This window comes from Pelodiscus sinensis, chromosome 15, assembly GCF_049634645.1.
Source record: "Pelodiscus sinensis isolate JC-2024 chromosome 15, ASM4963464v1, whole genome shotgun sequence".
Classification (NCBI taxonomy): Eukaryota; Metazoa; Chordata; order Testudines; family Trionychidae; genus Pelodiscus; species Pelodiscus sinensis.
This window is the reverse complement of record NC_134725.1, coordinates 38,051,429-38,071,964: the sequence shown is the minus strand read 5'-3', so window position 1 is coordinate 38,071,964 and position 20,536 is coordinate 38,051,429. Positions and strand designations below refer to the sequence as shown.

The 20,536-nt window shown below is 49.9% G+C and overlaps 1 protein-coding gene across 6 annotated transcripts in view; it reads right to left on the bottom strand.

The window, feature by feature from the left end:
- SGSM1 (small G protein signaling modulator 1) overlaps positions 1-20,536 on the bottom strand; it is a 95,686-nt gene that overhangs the window by 59,470 nt on the left and 15,680 nt on the right. For all 6 annotated transcript variants that reach the window (XM_075898859.1, XM_075898863.1, XM_075898860.1 and 3 more), the window contains exon 3: positions 8,035-8,110. In XM_075898859.1, coding sequence (XP_075754974.1) covers positions 8,035-8,110 — 76 coding nt within the window. The remainder of the gene's footprint in view (positions 1-8,034; positions 8,111-20,536) is intronic.

Sequence of the window (20,536 nt, the reverse complement as noted above, 5' to 3'; positions counted from 1 at the left end):
ATTCTATTCCTAGCACCCTCCCAAAGCTGTGCCAATGCATCTCAACCCCAACCCATAGCACACACAGCGTCACCAATGCACCTTGATAATTGGCCTTTTGCTTCCCTCACCCTGATGCTGTTCCAGCCATCACACATCTGTGTCCGAAAGCTTTGGCTAAACACCTCAATCCTGGCCCGATGGTGTCAAATTCCACATTGCCCTTCTCCCACAAAGAAGACATTAGAAGTGGCTACGCAGCGGATGGCCTAGCAGCTTTCTGTCTGAGCTCTGCTTTCCTGGCAAGAATAGGCTGCATTGGGAGCTGGTCTCCAAAGAGGATCGTGTCTTCCTGAACACTATGGGCTTGATTTTCAGGGGTATGGAGCCACCTCAGATTTCACCAGCTAGGAAGGGAGGGCTCTGCTTTGCCCTTCTGAAACTCTTGCCCTGTCCAGGACAAGCGCTCGTTTGTTTGCAACAGGGTCAGTGTTCGCAGCGGTTCTCAAACGTCCCTGCACTGCAGCCCTCCTCTGACAACAAAAATTACTGCATAACCCCAGGAGGAGGTACTAAAATCTGAGCCCACCCGAGCCATGCCACCCCCAGTGGGGAGTCAAAGCCCAAGCCCTGCTGTCCAGAGCAAAGTGGGGTCCAAAGCCAAAGCCCTCTGCCCCACGTGGGGGGCGTGGGTGAGAGGGGCCTGTAATCAGAGCCCTGCCACTCAGGGCTCAAGACCTTGGGCTTCCGTCCTAGGTGTTGGGGCTCAGGCTCCAGCTTCAGTCCCAGGCTTTGGCCCCAGGTCTCAGCAAGTCTACCACAAGCTCATTAAAACAGGGACACGACCCATTTGGGGTCCCTACCCACAGTTTGAGAGCCGCTATGCTAAAGAATGAGGCACCTTCTCCATGGGTCCCAGTGCAAGGTACAGAGAGCTAAGTTGCTAAGACAGCCTCTGGCCTATACCTCTCCTGGCGTGGCACCCCAAGCTCAGCATTGGACAGCTCCACTATCCGCTCCCCACATCTTCCAATGCAAGAGCTCTTCATTCACTTTTCCTGGCTTCTTAGCTCCTATCCTCCGGGCAACCCACACTAACCAGGACACCACTCAGCTGGCTGATCAAACCACATCAGGCTCTGTGCACTGGCTGTCTCATGGATCCCCACACAGGTGGGGCTCAGGTTAAAATCAAAAGGCTTCCCTCCACCCCCTTAACTGGGTTTTTTCCCCCATCTTGTGCATCATCATGAGCAGCAAAGGCCATGTGGAGCATATCCATGTGCTCAGAACTTAGTAAACAATGCTCTGAAGGATGCACCAGCTGGAAGAGACTCTGGAGTTCACAATCTCAGCAGGGTTGGCTACTAGGGTTGCCGGGTGTCCAGTATTGACACAGACAGTCCGGTATTTTCGCCTCCTGTCCAGTAAAAAAAATAGAAAATACTGGACACCTAAAATATCCGGTATTTTCTGATTTTCTGATTTTTTTTCCCGGCCAGGAGGTGAAAATACCGGGTGCTTACCTGGTTCTGCAAGGGGGCTGTTTGGCCCAGAGCAGGAAGACACGATGGCAGATGGCCACCCGCAGCCTCAAAAGCATTTCTTAAAGGGGCTATGCTGGGTTTTTATTTTTTTACTTAATAATTTTTTGCTGAACAACTTTGGTCTCCCCCCTTTTTTTCCCTTAACACAATTTTTTTCCCCGGTGGGGGTTTTTTCGGTGGCGGAGGGAGGGAGGGAAGGGTGTTTGGTATTTTTGGTTAAACCATCTGGCAACCCTATTGACTACCCAGGGCAGTTAGCAGATATCACTCTGAATACATGCAGCCAGACATCCCTGCCCCCATCTCAGCTGCCCCTGCCGAACAACACAGCTCAAAATACGTAGCATGGGGTGAAGGGAGAGGTGATTTTAAGACACTACTGCATCCCTTGAGTTTAGTCACAGTTTCTCTAGGTTACAGTGGGCTGAAGAGCTATCTATGGGCCCTGCTTCTGACATTCTCTAGTGTTGAGATCCCAGAATCAAGTCACAGAGCAGGCCTGTTCAGATCAAGAGACTAATTCCCAAAGAAAACATATTTAAATGATTTTTACCTTTAAGCCCCAAGTCGTTGCCTTAGGACCCAGCTATCAGAACAACCTTCCCGTCTGCAAGAGCCCAGAGGGAAGAGTTCTGCCCATTGGGGCAGCAGCCTGGAACACTGAATGTCAGTCCAGTCTGGCAGTACCTTCCACAGCTCTACTCTCCAGCTGATGAGCCTCCGCCCTGCAGGGAGCAGAGGCTGTGGCACGGGGCCTGCAGGGAAGGCTGGCTGTCATGTCAGGAGAAGAGTGACAGCAAACAGGCTGCTTTCCTAGCTCTGGAGAGGAGTCTCATTCAAGCACCCACCATTGTGCTCAGGGCTCGTGCGAGGAAAGGCAGCTCCTGCCAGGACCAGAGGGTTTTCAGCTCCCACTGAAATGCTCTCCAGCGAACAAGTAGCCCCTTACACTAAAGACGTTCTTTGCTTCCTACGCAAAATCCATCTGGACCCAGGACTCCAAGTTACAGTCCTAGTCCTGCAATAACTGGGGTTTGTTGCTGCTTACCTCATCAGGGCATTGGGAAATTTTGTTAATGGCCAGTACTTGGGGATCTCTAGATGCAGCGTGCAAGATGAGCAATGAGCACGGCCACTGTAAGCGTGCCACCTGGTGGGAGTCAATCAAGTCTCATCCTTCCGGATGTAAGTGGACTACTAGAGGGGGTCCAGTGGCCCCAACCCCCGCTGCAAGGCTGCCTGGGGTGCATTACAGCAGAGTTCCTGCTGCATTCTGCTGATGATGCAGCAGCTCTCTGATGGGTGTGATGGCACAATAGCCAGCCGAGGAAGCTGTGGTCTAGGGAGATTTTGTCTTCCCTTTCCTCTGACAGCGTCTGCTCTCCTGCCAGCTGGCATCCAGACAGGACAGGGACTGTCATAAGAAGTCTTAAATTCAACCCTTAGCTAACTGCTTCTGGAAAGTCTCCCCCATCTCTGTTTGGTGAACGCCTCTGGATCCCTGGTTCTGCCCCCATGACTCCCACCCTGCCTCCTATTTTCTCATTTTTTGTTCTCTGAAATTAACTGATTTTGTGGCTCAGAATCTCCCCGCCTCGTCTGAGGGAATGGGCCTTTCGATGCACCAGCAGGCCTCTCCCAATGACTCGGGAATAGGCCACCAGCAAATTCAATTCAGGGTCAGTCTGGACCGGACAGTGCTGGACAAAGCTTCACTGGCTGTGAGCCAGAGACCATTTAGAGGCCTGTTTCTGGGACACATTCGAGGTCACGCACAGTCCCACTGACGCTCCCGGCTGTGTTATTCAGAAGGTAAGGGTGGAAAAGCTGACTGGCTTATGGTGTTTTGATGCTACACGACGCATAGGGGAGGCTGTGGAGCAGGGAGCCTGCTTTCCCCAGCATGTGTTGCCATGGACACTGCCCTGGGAGTCCTGCAGCCATGAAGGAGAGGAGCAACATCAACAGGCTGAAAATGCTGTTTCCTCAGGCTGGGTTCAAATGCCTTTTTAGTGACTTTCTTTCCAAGAGACATGTGCCACGTGGGAAGGGATGGAGCAGCAGGGAGAAGGCAATCAGATTCCCAGAGTCACGTCTGTTGTCAGCACGGAAAACCCCACTTCTCCCTGGAGTTGGAAGCAAGAGAGAACCATCTGCTTCTGCCCAGAATGCCCAGTGTACACTTGGGGAATCTCCTCATCCTCTTAGGAACAGTTCCTGTTAAGGTGCGCACCTGCGCAGCCGCCCACAAAAAATTATTCCCCCCTACCACCTCCCCCGGAGAGCCGCACAGCCACTCTCGTGCAGCAGGCGGCTGCTCCAGTAGGCGGGGCTGGCTGCTCTGGCATGGTGAGGCAGCTGCTGGGACAGGGAGTCGTGACTGCCGTGGCTGAGTGGCAGGGAGGCCTGCTCCAGTGGCCGGGGCTAACACGTGGCAGGGGGGCTGGAGCCAGTTCTGATGCCTGGGGCCAGAAATGGGATCTGCCACATAGTGGGGGGATGGGTGTCTGCTCCAGTGGTTCAGAATGGGACATGCCACATGGCTGGGGAGGTGGGGTCTGCTCTGGCAGCTCAGAACGGGTCATGCCAGATGGTGGAGAGAAGGGTTTCCGTTCCATCAGCTGGGAATGTGTGTGTGTTAATAACTTGGGTGCCACGGTGGCACACATCCAAACCAGTGCACATGACCTCAATGCTTGTGCACAGGCCCAAAACTCACTACATTCATGGTGGGGAAATCTGAGAGGGAACACTGCCCGCAGGGATGAGATACTTCCATGTTTCCCAACCATGCAAAGCCAGACAGGCAGTGCCTACATTGTACAGTGGGTTTTGGCCCCCAGATCTGCCCTGCAGAGGGTTGTTCACGCTGGTGTTGTCATATGGCACTGGGGCCTCCTGGCTGCAGTAGGAGGCAACTGCAATACCAGGACAAAGAGGTGCTCATGCGAGAGGGAGGAGGAGGACAGGTGGGGCAGTTTCCAGAACTGCAATAATTCTGCTTTTAAATAAAGAAACATCTCTAACGAGGCAGCCCCACATTCCCAACAGATGGACAGAGAAAGTAAAATCCCATCTCATATGCCATCAGAAAAGCTGGTAATTGGATAAGAGATTAGGAGCCCTGCAAAGTAATCCAAGTCCAGAGGACTATGCACCAACACTGAAAGGAACAGAAAGGGCAAGGGCTGAGCTCTGGGAGCTCTGGGAGCCAGGCTGAGTGGAGGTGGCTGACAGGACCCCTGACAGATTCAGCTCTCATAATTCAAGCCTCAGCTTTATACAAACCACTTGCAGGAAGGAAGTTGCTGCTGTGCACTTCAGTTCTCAGCTCGGAGGAGAACACTTGTACCTCTTGCTCTTACATTATCCAGTGCCAACAGCCTCGCCTCCAGACACACCTCTACTGCGACATCAATGAGCACTTGGCCCAAAGCTGAGGTGAAGAAGCAGTAGCGGGCTTTCATCCCAAAATATGATAAAGCTTCTGGGGGACAGAACTTTGTGGGTTTGTTTGAAGGGTTTGCCCAGTTCAGATTCTGCCCACTTAACAAGGTGGGACTCAGCTGGCTTCTGCTGAGTTGCATCCACTTACACTTGGGCTGAATTCATCTCCATGTGTCTAGGAGATTCTCCCAAGAGGGCCCCTTCCACCAGATTTCTGGGTCCCTGCCGCGGCTGCTATCAGCACCACACAGTGGTCTGGACAATCCAAGAAGTTCCAGAACCTGCCTCCCAGACACCCTTAACAGAATTCCCTCCCAGCATGTTCCTGTCTTCTATTAACTCAGAGAGTGGAGCTTCAAAGGCTGACTCCACCCACAGGACTCCCACATGCTGCTTCTGCTTCTGCTGTGCCACTGGCTGAGTTGCATTTCTGTCAAACAGCTTCTCTAAAAGGAGTCAACCATCTATCTTGGGAACGATGCATTCACTGCCCCTGCTAGAAACTCCACTGCCTTGGCACACCACAACCTAAGGAGCTGCTCAGCTGGAGGGGAAGTGTGCAAGTTCAGACCTCCAAGGCTTGTCTAAAGAGGCCTCCCATTAACAGCTGTAGGCAGAACTAGCGAGTTGGTTCTCCAACACCTAGAAGGGCTGGGAGTAGGCAAAGGCCAATCACAGTCCAGCAGTGCAGATAAAGACTGGCTGCTTCTACACAGGCAGTTCTGGGGGACTAGAGTTCTTTTAGGGACTTTAATATCCAAGTGGCTAATCTGAGTTCAGATTTACTTAGTTTACAGTTCTCTCGGAGTGGGGATCCAGCCAGAGTGTTAGGCCACAGAAGCATGTGGCCATTGCAAAACTAGGACAAGGCTGTCAGAGAGGAAGAGTCCCAGCAATGTCACACCCTGACATGGAGGGGAGGGGGAAGTGTGTCTGGAGGTGAAGCACATTAGCCCCCTCCATGCCAAATGCATCATCTTTGACAGTCGACACTGGCAGAATTACCCTTTGGTCCCTGTAGCCTAGACCATTCATGCTACTCCTGAATTCTCAGCAGAGAAAGGCTCAAGTCACACGGTGACTCGATGTCTTGATTTTATCGGGACAATCCCAATATTCAAGGCTTTGACCTGAACAGGACCCTATAACTTCCCTCCCCCTGTCCTGATTTTTCACATTTGCTATCTGCTTTGGTATCCAGTCATAGAAGAAAGAGCCATTACACAGGGAGAAATACTGGGAGGCACCAATAGAAAAGCACCTCATTTTGCCTCTTAATCCCAGAATCTCATTTCTGATTAGCCGCAGCGATGCTCCAAGAACCATCTCCATCATCCCCCTGGTCTTCCAAAAAAAAAAAAAAAAAAAAAAAAGAGAGACATTGTGGCAAATGTACTGACCTAGTAGCAGCGTTATTTGCTTTGAGACAATCTCCAAGAAACCTCTCCAGCCCTGCAGCACTAACAAAGAAGCAGAGAAGGCTGCTCCATCAGCCACTGGCTAGTTTGCTGCAAGAGGCTATTAGTTCTGTTTGTTGGACACACAACCATGGAGATCTGCAGCTTGACCATCTCCGGCCTGATTATTTTGTCTCCCAAGCTGCACTTTGCCTGGTTGTCTTTGCACCAGGCTAACAGAAAACAGACCTGCAATCTCTTGAATTGGATGATGGATTGTCCAATGGGAAAATGAAAAACGAAGCAGCTTGCTTCCGCTATTGTACTGGAATGTTCAAAGGAAAAAAACACCTATGGGTAAGGACGCTCCTAAAATCCCCCCAGATTTCTGTTCTACAATTCCTGCTGCAAACTCACCTCTGGGTTCACATCTCACAGCCAAGCCAAGCAAAACCTTTAGGGAGCCATTTCATGCTTTGCCTGACTGTTCTTTTAACTGGCTCATGCTAGCACACGTTTTCCAAAAGTTAAAATTATCACTACACCTGGCAAAAGCCAGGTATTAATAAACTGAGTAAAGAACCTTGTCAAAGACCAGATGCCAAAAATTGAACCAGCAAAGGAGGCTGGAGGCAGATCTCCCATATGGTCTCATAATACAATTTTAAAAGGATTTAAAATCTTCACTAGACATGCTCCCTGTACCTCTGCTCCCACCCCCACATGTACCATTTATAAATAGGAAGCAGGCTGTCTCCCAAAGCTCTGGCTCTCATTTGCATACATTGACCACAACAATAAAATATTCAAACCTCACATAACAAGGCCTTTGTTCAATCCATTTATACACAAATAAAAGACACTAAGCTCTCCCCACATCCATTGGTCTTATTTGTTTTCTAAAATGAGACAAGCAGATGACATCTCTGTCCTCTCCTTTCCTAAATCGTTTTCACCATCCTGGGGGTTAATTTTGTTGACAAAAGGATTAATTTCTTGGCCCTGATACTCATTGGTCTTTGCACAAGGTACCATAAGAACAATACATCGGGATATCAAAAAAAGGGTTTGTAATTCAGTTTTAATGGGGTTGCCAGGGCTGGTGTTAGACTTGCTGGGGCTGAGGACAAAGCCCAGGCCACACGCCCAAGGCCAAAATCATAGAACTTCATCCCTGAGTCATAGGGTTCAGGTTACAAGTCCCCTGACCTTGGGCTTTGCCCTCCTCCTGACCCAGGGTGATGGAGCCTGGGCTAGTGTTGCCTGTAAGCTGTGCTCTTGAGCAGACACCCATGCCACCCAGCTGATTAAAAGAGTGCCCACAAGTTGGTAGCATGGGTTTCTACTGGTGGTGCACATCTGCACATGCCTTGATGCACATAATAAAATTTATCCCACACATGGATAGAAAAAATTAGAGAGAGTGTTGGCTTGGGCAGCTCAGGCTTTGGTTCTGCCTTCCGAGATCTTGCAGTAATTTTTGTTGCCAGAAGGCAGCTGTGGTGCAGGGAAAGTTGAGAACCGCTGCCATAGAAGAACTCAAATGGGAAGTTCTCAGGCCAGAACTATGCTGCAATGTGGCAACAACCCAAAATGCAGATGGAGCTGGGCTGTCAATTTCTCAGAGTCCATTTCTTTTCTATACTCTGTCCTTGGAGGCTTACCGCAGAACGATATGATGTGGCTGCTGTCCTCGTGCACAAACTTCCTCGTCACAGCTTCCTCCATAATCTGCTTCACCTGTCGAATAGAGGAGAATTAGGAACAACCCTTTACAATACAAACAATATAACTGCAGTGGAACCAGAGAATTGCAGATGGAGCAGGTATGACATGTTCCATCTGAGTAGGGGGTAGCAGTGAACATCTGCGTAACATCTGCAAGAGCCAAAGTCACAGGGCTCAGAGAGCACAATGCTATTTAAATGCTTGGAACATGCTTGATCATCATCCCTTCCAGTAAGGAACTCTCTCACCTCCTGCTGTCCTTCCCTGATGACCACTAGCAGGCCTTGTGGCTACTATTGGTTGCAGGGTCCCATGGGAAGCCACTATCCACTGACCTGATGAATGAGACTATAAAAATGAAGCAAATGATTTAGCTTCATTTATATTTTTGGAGCGGCCTTAGACTGGAAAAAGGAAACAGAAAATTAAATCCAGGGATTGAATGGTATTTCATTAAAAAGTATCAATCAGGGTTCTCAAATCCAGCTTTCGCTCACTTATGATATTTTTATGCACTTCTGCTTTATGGGCATCTGACAAATGTCATGCCACACAGTTGGCCTGAACAACCTAGAATTACCCATCAAACCAGATGACACTGAATCCACTCTCATCTTATGAAACAGGAACTGTTATTTGCATAGCAGTGTAATTAGTGCTGAACTCTGCATGACTGAATCTCTATTGCCTGTGACTTATTGTTGGCATTCTGTTCAGTTCACTTCATTAAAGGGAACCTGTCAAGTATGTTGGACATTTAGGGCATGACAGGTAAAAAAGGAACCCACATAATTACGAGCAGCTTTTGAAAGTACAAAATGGGAGGTCAGATGTAAGAATCAGACCTAAAATGTGGCCCCTGGCACAGTGCCACAGGGGCAGATGAGTGACCCTGGCAGGACAGAGCACAGGTTTGTCCTAATGGCTCCAGAGGCTTTAACTACTGATTTTGGCAGAACTAGGAAAGAAACGACCCATAAATTTAATCAAGGTCACTCTCCTTGAAGCTTTTTCAGCCACCTACTGCAGCACTAGCTTCCTCTAGAGCAATGTTTCTGAAAATGCTCTGTGTGATCACTTTGAGAAACACATTAACTGGCCGCCCCAGTTTGTTTATTTACTGGCCCCGCAGCCATGGAGACTGGCAGCTCCCATTGGCTCCGTTTCATCCTTTGCAGCCAAGGGGAGCCATGGGAAATGGCATGGCATCTAGAGAAAAAAAAAGAGGGAGACCAAAGTTGTTGAGCAAAAATAAATAAATAAATAAATAAAAACAGTATGGCCCCTTTAAGAAATGCTTTTTTGAGGATTTTTTTTTTCTTTTTCTTGGCCCTAACAGGTTGCTGGCGGCCGTCCACCATCTTGTCTTCCTGCTCCAGGCCAGACACTCACTTTTTCCTTTTACCCTAGAGGTGAACAAACAGCCCTTGGAGCTAAATCACAACCTGCCTCTACAAACAGGGCCTCTGGCTGTACAATGGTGAACAGCCCAGTGCCCAAGTGCTGGTCTCAGAATGCAAAGTGGTTCTGTTCCCACTGATGCTCCTGATTCCGAGACCCTTCCCCTTTCTGTCTCAGTTTCCCTGTCTGTTAAATGATGAGAACACAGACTTGCTTCAGGGAGGAAATGTAAGGGTTAATATTTGTCATATGCTTTGAAACTCTTGCTTCAAATGAGAGCAGGAAACACAACATGTTATAAATGAAAAAGAAGCAACCCTGGATGAAGGAGCACTGACAGCTACACATAGCTGATCTCATACTGTTGGTCTTGGCATTCCCTTGTCCTGCTGGTGGTTGGCCCTCCTGGTACATCATTTCCTTGCTGTGGTCATATAACATTATACCACACTGTCACTTGGTAAAGGTCAAACCCTGCCAGCTGATACAGCTAACCAGAGGAACGGCTATGACTGTTTTCCCCTGCACTGTGGTCCCCACTGAAATATGCCTGGTGCACATCCCAAAGCTTCTCCCAGGGAACTCTTGGAACATCTGTCCTTGCCAAGCACAGGGCTGCTCACATCTCTCTCTCGCAACTCAAGGCAGCTCTAGGTTACGTCCCCAGCTAGTATCAGTTGCCACTGCAGTCAGTGAAGATTCAATTGGGTAGCAGGCCCTTAGTTGGAAATCATTTTCTTTTTAACAACTTGCAAGCCACAGAATTTCCCTTTCCAGTTTCTCAAAAGCATCTTGCTGTTCACCCTTCAGGGTTCTGACACACAGGAGAATTCACTTTGTGGTGCTTCTTGTGTGAATGAAATGCTCCACTTATAAGGATGCTTATCTCTGTGATGGTCTCTTAAGAAGGTCTTTTTTATTATTTTTATTTAAGATTTGACCAAGCAGAGCCTACATATTCTAGACACTTAATGATTACCATTTGGAAAATTAAACTCCTTCAGAAGAATTACCCAGGGTCAACTGGGCATAATTGTCAGCATGACAGATGGAGTTCTTTACTGAATACAGATATAAAATCTGTAAAGCCAAATCCACCCTGGCCTTTTGAAGCAAAATGGGTCAGCTCTCAGTGCAGCTCTGTCTCCTACGTGCTTGGTGACTAACAGAGGCTGTTCTTGAACCCAGGAGGAAGCTGAATCTGAGAAGAATGATTTCAGCTGTCTCCCGGGGGGTTTAAATTGGCTGACACCAACGCAATTACTCTCAGCAGAAAATGTAACACAAATGAGAAGACAGGCCCTCGACAGTTGCATCCAACAAGGTAGCTAGCATGGGCTTGTAGACCCTAGCTCATCAGAGGTACCTCCCATGAAGCTGCTCACTGAAGGAGAGGTCCAGCCCCTCGACTTGGCTCAGACTCTCTATATAGACCAGAAGGAGGCACAGGACGTTGTCATTGCAATGAGGTGAATCCCTGGATAGCTACTACATTGGACCCTGCCTCCCTGCCCTGCTCCTAGTCCCTGACTTGTCCAGCTTCCCTGCTTCTCTCCCGCAGCTCTAGCATCTGACTCTGACACTGACCCATGGCTGGACTCCTGACTCTGGCTCTGGTTCCCAGCTCCTGCTCCAATAGGACCCTTCAGCCTGAGGACTACTGCTCTGCTCAGCTACTTCCTAGGCCAAGACAAGAGCCAGCATCGGCTCGCCCACCATCACCACAGGAATGGTGGGCTGGTGGTTAAGACCCTGGTCCAGACACTTGGATTCAGTTCCCAGCTCCGAGGCAAGTGACAAGACAGGGCAGGACAGTGCCTCGGGGCTTCAGTTCTCCGTCTGTCAGAGTGAGACCATTGTTCCTTTCTTCCACCCTTTGTCCATCTTCTGTGTTTCCTGGACATATGTACAGCATCTAACACACATCTCAATACTAACAATGCTGCTGCTGCTCGACCTTCGGTCCCGGCTGGTCTGAGAGGATGAGGAAACCGTTAAACTGCCAAGGACCTGGTATGTGAAATTAGGCTTTATGGTGCACAGCGGAGACTCAAAGCTGCAAGACAACACCGAGGACAGGAAGAAGTTTGAGATGCAGGGAGATCTGGTTCTTTAACGTACAGCACCCACATGTTTCCATACTTCCATGACTCTGCCCATCTGATGTCAACCACGCACACAAACGGGCAGCAAGAGCCCCCGGGGTCTGCATGGCACTGGGATGAATTCAGATGTGAAGAGAGCCATGCACAGGGGGCTGAGGGACAGGCAGGGTGCCTCCTTTTTTCTGCCCAGAGGCTACGAGCTGCCTGGGGAATGCCATGGCTGCCTGCCAGATACTGGATTCTGCGCTGCTTCAAGAGCTGCCCCGTTTACAGTACGCTACGAAGCAGCCAATCCAGGCTTGGGCAAAACACCCTTCACGGGCTGGGTCAGGCCTGCCAAGCCACCGGATCAGGCCCGCAGATGCAGTAGGGGGCCTCAGGCAGACTCCCTGCTTGCCCCGCCCCTGCACGCCCTCAGAAAAGCGGCTGCCGGGGCTCTTTGCGCTCCACTCGCTGTGAGCAGGGGGAGTGGTGCCTCATGGCTGCTCCCACCCCCAGCACAATCCCATTGGCCGGTTTCTGACCAATGGAAGCTCCCTGTTTCAAGAACAGGCAGCACGTGAAGCACCCCTCCCTCCCTCCTCTCAGGCTCTGCCTAAGAACAAGCTGGGCTGCTGGCCAGGAGTCACATAGGTAAGTCTCTTGGCCAGAGCATTCCTCTAGCACCCCAGCCGCTCCCTTCCCCCAGTTCTCTGCCCTCTCTCCTGCCCTCCTACCCCACACATGCTAAACCCCCTACCCCACTCCTAAGCCCCCCTCCCAGACCCTGCACCCCAATCCCCTGGCTCTAGGTCACAACTGCTTCCTTCACCCAAACTCCGTCCCAGATCTCACACTCCCTCCTGCACACCAGTTCCTTACCCCAAGCTCCCTTCTGTACCCAACCCAGACCCCGCACCTCCTCCATTAATATCACGGGAGAGTGTGGCCCTCGATCACTTTCCAAAATCTTGAAGTGGCCCCCCATCAAAAATTATTGCCCTCCCCTGAGGTAATCTGAATGCAAATAACCAGCCAATCCAGAATTTAGCGGGTGATGCTTACCGGTTATGGTTAACTGGTGGGAACTGGAGCAGCCCCTGCACACTCCCATTTAATTGGTTAACCAGTTAAACATGTTAACTGGTTAACTAATTAAACGGGATTTTACATTTCTAGCTGTTAGGCAGGTATATACCTCATTCCCTGCACACTAATTCACTGCATTGGGAATACCTGTTGAACCATGTCTTAGAAAAACCGTTCCCAACCACCGGTCCACAGACCAGTGGCAGGCCGCAAACCCCGCCTGCGGCACCACGGCACTCTGCCAGGCCATACCCCCAACTGCTAATGATCCCTGCCTGCTGGAGAGCTCCATTCCCTATAAGATGTGCACCTGCGCATGCACTAAAAATTCTCCTCTCACAGTGAGTGGCACAGCGGGCTGCCCTGGAGTGCCACGGCTGGAGCTGGGCTGTGGTGAGGCTGTCCCTACTGGGGTATGGCCCCGGTACCAGCTCCACTGGCAGCCACACAGCCCAGCTGGTGGGCCTGTATGGCGGTCAGTTGCTCCTTGACCTTTCTGTTGCGGGCAGCATGTTCAGGACCAAAGGAGCAGAGCCTTCACAGCCATGAGAGTCCCAGCCTTTATTGATACTGAGAAAGATCAGGTGAGAGGCCCCGGGGAGCTGCGCTGGGTGTCTGCGATATCCGCACCTCCTCCAGCAGGTCCCAGCTTCTCCCACAGAGTCTCCCCTGCCGGCTCAGGGAGATTCTGTGGGAGTCTGGCCGCTTCCCAGTGTCCAGGGGTGCCACAGCCAGCAGCACCGGTCGGAGATGTGCAGGGGGAGCCTGCCAGGGGACTAGTACCACCCGGCTGTCGGGTGGGTGCTGCAAGCCCGAGACATGCATGGGCTGAGTGATCCAGCACCTCTAGGCCCCAACTATTAATGGACTGGAGGGGAACTCTTGAGCCATCAGAAACGTGTGCCCGCCCCCTGTCGCTTGTGTGGCAGACACCGCCGATCCTGTGTGTTGGGGCCTGGGCTGTCACCCGGCCGCGGAAGAGCACTTTGCTGCATGGCAGGAGAGCCGCGCGGAGCCCAACATGGCAGCCTTAGAGCAGCCACGACCTGGGCAGGATCACTTAGCTGGTGGCTGGGAGGCAGTGTAGGGCTAGGTGAGGGGAGTGGGGCTAGTGCTGGGGGACTCTGTGGGTGGGGAGCTCTAAGAGGCGGGGAGCTGGCACTAGGGGGGTTTGGGGACTCTTGAGGTCAGTGACTGCCATTGGGGGGTGGTAGTGGAAGGGAGGGGAGTTCTAGGAGTTAGGGCTGGCACTGAGGGACTCTGGAGGCCGGGGCTTTTGGGAGACCGGTAACATTTTATTTGAATATTTGTATATTAATTATACAAATAATGAATAAGCAAATATGCAAAATTTACCAGTCTGCCAAAAGTTTATGAATAAGTTTGCTGGTCCATGGTATCAAAAAGGTCGGGAACCACTTTCTTAGAACACCATCCCACCACTATGCATGCATGGCAGCCATCTTGTATCTGCCTAGTGCCACAACCCAGCATCCCAAACCCCTACTGATACCTAAAGAATTCTACAAACTATAGACGTCATCCTTCCCTCCTAGTGCCAGTGGTACCCAGTGCACAACAATAATGCACCACAGTTTAGGACAGGAACCAAAAAACATTTGCCAGTTGATGCTGCTACAAGAAGTCAGAACTCACCTAGGACTCTGTCCAGGCCGGCTTGTTTCACACAGAGAACACCATGACTCTTAATGACCACAATGGCTCAGCTTTCATTTAGGGATGTGAATGGGTAACTGGTTAACTGTTACCTGATAAGCATCACCCAATAAGGCTAACCGGTTCCCTAAGAGCAGCCCCCCACCACAGCCTGCTGTTGGTGGAGGGCTGCTCCAACCCCACCAGGCCCTCATGCAGGGCCACCAGCCAGCAGCCCATCACACACAGCTGGGAGCTTGTCCTGGCAGCCAGCTGGGGCTGGGAGTGAGAGCCTCACGAGCTGGAGTAGTTCTCCCCTCTCCAGGATCCCGCATTGATGGTTAACTGGTTAACATGTTAGATTAACCCAATATTTAATCAGTTACTTGATTAATCAGGATTTCACATCTCTAGTTTCATCCCAAGGTGGCCTGGTCTTTGCACTGAGTTGGAGCAAACAGTGCTCCCTAATGAATTACCAGCACCTCTTCCCCATAGTACACAGCTGAAATAAGAGGTTTCCTGTCCGAGTACCCAGCCCATACCTGCCTCACTTACAGAGTCTTAGAGGATCACAGAGCAGTGTGCTACAACTGCAGGCTGTAACAGAAATTGCACTTTAGCCACAGAGCCTCATAAAGTTGGAATAAGAGCATCTATGGCATTCCGGGGCAGGCTAGGACAGATACCCCACAACTGGCCAATATTTATTGGAGAAAACACTACAAAATTTGCATTTCAGCATTTTTATGCTAATCCATATACAGATATAAGATCAAGAGCCTCTGGCAGATGAAAATGCCCACTATTGAGTTAAAGCAACACTCTCTTGAAGGTAATGAGATGTTTGCTGCCCTTTGATGAGAACAATACATTAAAAGAGCAATTAACAATGTAACTGTAGGTCCTAATCATTCCATGGTCCCTATTTATTACTTTTATAAGTTGATCAATATCCTTCAGGAGACCAATCTTTTCCCAATGCAGTCCGAGAGATCAATCAGTAAACAATATGCCCATCTGTCCATAATGCATCTGTCCATAATACACTTTGCACAGGGAGAAATGACTTTTCCAGCAACTGAGATCTCAAGAGGCCTATGGAAAAATGACCAAGTGAATTCCATTAACACTGTAAAAATAAAACGCTCTTAGTATCTGGCCCTCATTCCATACCAGTTTCTGCAATATATTTGTATGCCTTTATATCCTGTACACTTATTTGCTCAGGTGTGTGGAAATTAACATTAAACATCTGCATGTAGGCCAAGAGAGCAGAAATGGCTGTGGGCAAGCTATCTAGGTTTGCTGTAAGTTGCATCACAACTTCAGTGGAAGATCAGGAACACAAACAGGATTTGTGTTCCTGATCTTCCACTGAGGTTGTGATGCAACTTACAGCAAACCTAGATAGCTTGCCCACAGCCATTTCTACTCTCTTGGCCTTGGGGCCTGCAAACACATAAGCACCGGCTTAATTTTATTCACGAGACATCCTATTGACTTCAGTGAATCTGCTAATCTGCTTCAAATTAAACATGCATGTTTACAGAATCCGGGTATGGGTATGCTAAACCTATGCCACAGATCTGTTTCAGCCACAACACCCAATCTCGAAAAACCAGCCTATACACAGGGATTCAGGCGTATGTCTCCAGGTTTTTAGCCTCTAACCATAAAACCCAAACCAAGTTATCCCATTCATTTGTCTGCACGTCGCTCCTGAGCCCCACAATCCTATCTGCCATTGCTCTTCAGTTCAGACAACAGCTGGAGTACAGGGACCAGGAAAATGAATAAATTCCAAGTGTAATGAGTAAGTCAATATTTACCCATAATATTGCCTTTTCCCTTGGCTAGGTTTTTCCACCTGTCTTGTCACATACTACTGCAAACAATGTGCCTCCTATATTAAATTATATCTGCATTCACAATTTCCTATGCAATAAGGATAAAAAGGCTGTTTTACTGACTACATGCACATGTCTCTCCCAGAGGTTTGGCTCTGTAGGACAGTTTATGTCAAGGCTGTTTCGCACTCTGGTACTCAGAGTGCAGAAGGTCAGGACCCTCAAGAGACTTTAAAAGACCCTGCCATTAAAGGTTTCTGCTTAAAAAAGTCCCCAAGGTCACAGATACCCTGACTTTGGGTGGTATGCTGCCACTATCCAAATGCAAAAAAAACCCAAAAAAACTTAAAAGCAAGGAAGACACACCTGGGAATTTCTTTGGTTAAACCCCAAGCTTTTAAACACTTCTTCAGGATAGAGCTTGAAAACAAATGGTAATCTTTCAATAGCTGACCCTCCATCTCAGGCACAGGCACACAGAGTCCCCTGCCTTCTAGGACACTGGAATCAGATCAGAATCTTAAAATGATGATTTTATTAAAAAACAAAGAAGATGCATTTGGTAAAGATGGTTGCTAGGTTGCTAGACGTGATAGAGCAACTGAAAAAAGCAGATTAAAGCACAGAGAATTGCTTCCCTAGATTCAGGTTTAGTTACAGTGTACGGGGGGGGGGGGGGGGGGGTTAGCATAGAAGAGTTTAACCAAATTAAAAAAAAAAAACCAAAGAACATAACCTCATTGTGTCTAACTAAATATTCTCTGTTCACTTACATATCCTCTACCCATGGTCACCAAGCAGTAGCTCAGGATCTACTGGTAGATCTTGGAGCCTGTGACAGATGATCCTGACAGGTCTGGCCAAGAGGCTGTCAAATGCTGGCACTTCAACCGCCCCTCCCCACACACTGCTGTGCATCTTTTGCCCTTTGTCTTAGAGCTTGTCCCCCACCAGGAGCCTCCCGCTTACTGTAAAAAACAGGGAAGGGAGCGGGGGAGGGGGGGCGCTTATGTCCGGGTGCCCCCCTTCCACCTTGTATGCTATCTTCACAGAACGGAGGGGGGCACAACAGGGTTTGGGATGGAGGAAGTTTGCTGGCTGCTTTGGAGAGTGGTGAGATGCCAGGGCGGGAATGAGCTGCCCTTAGCCCCACCGCACCACCTCCCAGGAGCCACCTGAGGTAAGTAGGGTATGTCTACACTACAGCACTAATTCGAACTAACTTAATTCGAATTAGTTAATTTGAACTAAGCTAATTCAAACTAGCGCATCTAGACCTAAAAACTAGTTCGAATTAGCATTTTGCTAATTCGAACTAGCATGTCCACATTGAGTGGACCCTGAATCGAGGTTAAGGCTGGCCGGAAGCAGTGCCGGCAGGGCATCAGATTAAGACCTAGAGTGTGGAGCTGCTGTCTCAGGCTAGCCGAGGGCTGTGCTTAAAGGCACCCGACCCCTACCCCGGACAGACAGTTCTTAGGGGTTCCCCGCTCGCTTGTCTAACTCGATGAGGGATAGCAAAGCAGTTCTGACTTGGAGTGCCCTGAATGCCCACATCTCACACTCGGCACATCACAGCACTCGGCCATCAGCCCGGCTGCACTTGCCGCAGGCTGCCATCCGGGGGGAAGATCAATCGGGGGGCTGCAGGAGAGCTTCCACCCCGAGGAGCCTGCAGAGCCAACCCAGTCCTCCCCATCGGGGGCTCATACCCCATTCCTCTCTCACCTCCTTCCACTTACCCCTTCCTAGCCCCCCTTACTGATGTACAAAATAAAGGACACGTGTGTTCAAAAATAGAAACTCTCTTTATTGAACAAAACTCGGGGAGACTTGGAAAAGGAGGTGGGAGAGGGGAAGAGAGAGGGTGAGAGAGGGGAGGGGGAAACCTGGGAGGAGGGAGCTGGAAGGGGGAAGCCAGGGGAAGGAGGAGGAGGGGAAGTATCAAACTATGGTACGCCATATCTTCAGTACTGTGTACAGATGTGATCTCCTCACCCCAGAAAAGATATTTTGGCCTTGGAAAAGGTTCAGAAAAGGGCAACTAAAATGATCAGGGGTTTGGAACAGGTCCCATATGAAGAGAGGCTAGAGAGACTGGGACTTTTCAGCTTAGAAAAGAGGAGACTGAGGGAGGATATGATAGAGGTCTATAAAATCATGAGTGGTGTGGAGAGGGTGAATAAAGAAAAGTTCTTCATTAGTTCCCATAATAGAAGGACTAGAGGACACCAAATGAAATGAATGGGTAGCAGGCTTCAAACTAATAACAGAAAGTTCTTCTTAACAAAGCAAGTAGTCAACCTGTGGAACTCCTTGCTGCAGGAGGCTGTGAAGGCTAGAACTAGAACAGAGTTTAAAGAGAATTTAGATAAATTCATGGAGGTTGGGTCCATGGAGTGGTATTAACCAGGGGGTAGGAATGGTGTCCCTGGCCTCTGTTTGTGGAAGGCTGGAGATGGCTTGATCATTGTCTTCGGTCCATCCCCTCCAGGGTAGCTGATGTTGGCCGCTGTCGGCAGACAGGCTACTGGGCAAATGGACCTTTGGTCTGATCCAGTACGGCCATTCTAAGCTCAGGGCTCAGGGTTGTGGGTCTCACTGGACCACCCTGATTTTCATGCAAACCTGCTCCTGGGTGGCCAGGCTGGCAGCTATCCTGCCCTAGACGGCCACTTTCCTGTGCCTAGTGCGGAGGTTGTGGATGAGATCCACGATCTCCGTACTAGACCAGGTGGGCGCCCACCGCTTGCGGACCTGGGCAGGTTCCTGGGAGCCGCCAGCCTGGTCCCGGGAAGAGGTGGAGGGCTGGGTGGCAGCGGGTGGCTGGCTCGTGCCGTGCCAGGTGCAGGGTCTGCTGGCTGGGTGCTGGCAGGCTTTCACCTGGCATGGGCACTGTAGCCAGACCGTGCCCCTTTAAGGGCTCAGGAGCCAGGAGGGGGGCAGACGAGTTTCCCTGTTGGTGCCTAGAGTGGCCACCAGGGAAAGCTGGGGAGGGCTAGCCTCCCACTAGTTCGAATTAAGGGGCTACACAGCCCTTAATTCGAACTACTTAATTCGAACTAGGCGTTAGTCCTCGTGGAATGAGGTTTACCTAGTTCGATCTAAGCGTTCCGCTAGTTCAAATTAAGTTCGAACTAGCGGTTTGCCTGTGTAGCGCCTATCAAAGTTAATTCGAACTAACAGCTGTTAGTTCGAATTAACTTTGTAGTGTAGACATACCCGTAGTGTCCAGCTGGAGCCAGCTCCAAACTCCTGCACTAATCATGAACCCGCTCCTCACCCGAAGTCCCAGCTCTAACCCTGGGCCCCCTGGACCCAAACTCCCTTACAGAGCCTGTACCCTGAACCCCTTCCTGCACCCTAAGCCTCTGCCTCAGGCTCAGCTTGGAGCCCCTCTCACACTCCAGATCCTTTAGCCCAAGACCAGAGCCTGCACCCCAATTTTCTGCCTCTGCCTGATGAAAGGGAGAAAGGATGAGGGAGGGAAGGAGGACACAGTCAGCAGGGGCAGGATCTCAGAGAAGGGGCACAAAGGAGGCGGGGCCAAGGTATTTGGGTGTGAGGTAGATGCACTTAAATTCAAAAAGTGATCTTGTGCTTAAAAAGGCTGGAGACCACCACTCTATTCCAAGGTTGAGTCCTTCCTTCGGTGTGGATATTGCTGAAAAATCCATGCCTTTATTCCTGGTTCAGTCCATCTCTCTCTGCTTCATTTCAAATCTCTTACTTTCTTCCCATTGGCACTCCTGGCTCCCTGCCAACACTGTTAGGGTACCCACTCTTCTGGCTTTAGCCCTTTGCAGGCAATTTAGTTACTGAATACGGGGATGTCTAGAAAACGGTAGTAGTCCTCCAATCCATAACAGTTTATAATAAACTAAACGTGGTTAGATGGAGAAGTATGAAACAAGCCAAAATATGCACTGTTCACTTCAACTACAGCTCTAGCTTCCACCCCTCAGATGGTGTCCTTGGCCTCTGTTTGTCAGAGACTGGAGAGGGATGGCAGGAGACAAATCGCTTGATCATTGTCTTTGGTCCACTCTCTCTGGGGCACCTGGTGCTGGCCACTGTCAGCAGACAGGCTACTGGGATAGATTGACCTTTGGTCTGACCCAGTACGGCAGTTCTTATGTTCTTATGTTGACAGTTGCATTAAACCTGACACAGTAACAGCTCTGAATTTGTCTCCATCCTGTCCTCCAAGAGTTGTGGATCTGAATACCCTTCAGCCACGTCCACACTCACAGACTGGCATTTCTGGAAGACAGAGTTATTATTTTGAACACGTCTGGCTACAAGAGTCTCTGCAGAGATCATAAGCTTTCGGCCGGGTCTGGCACATGCAGATCTGC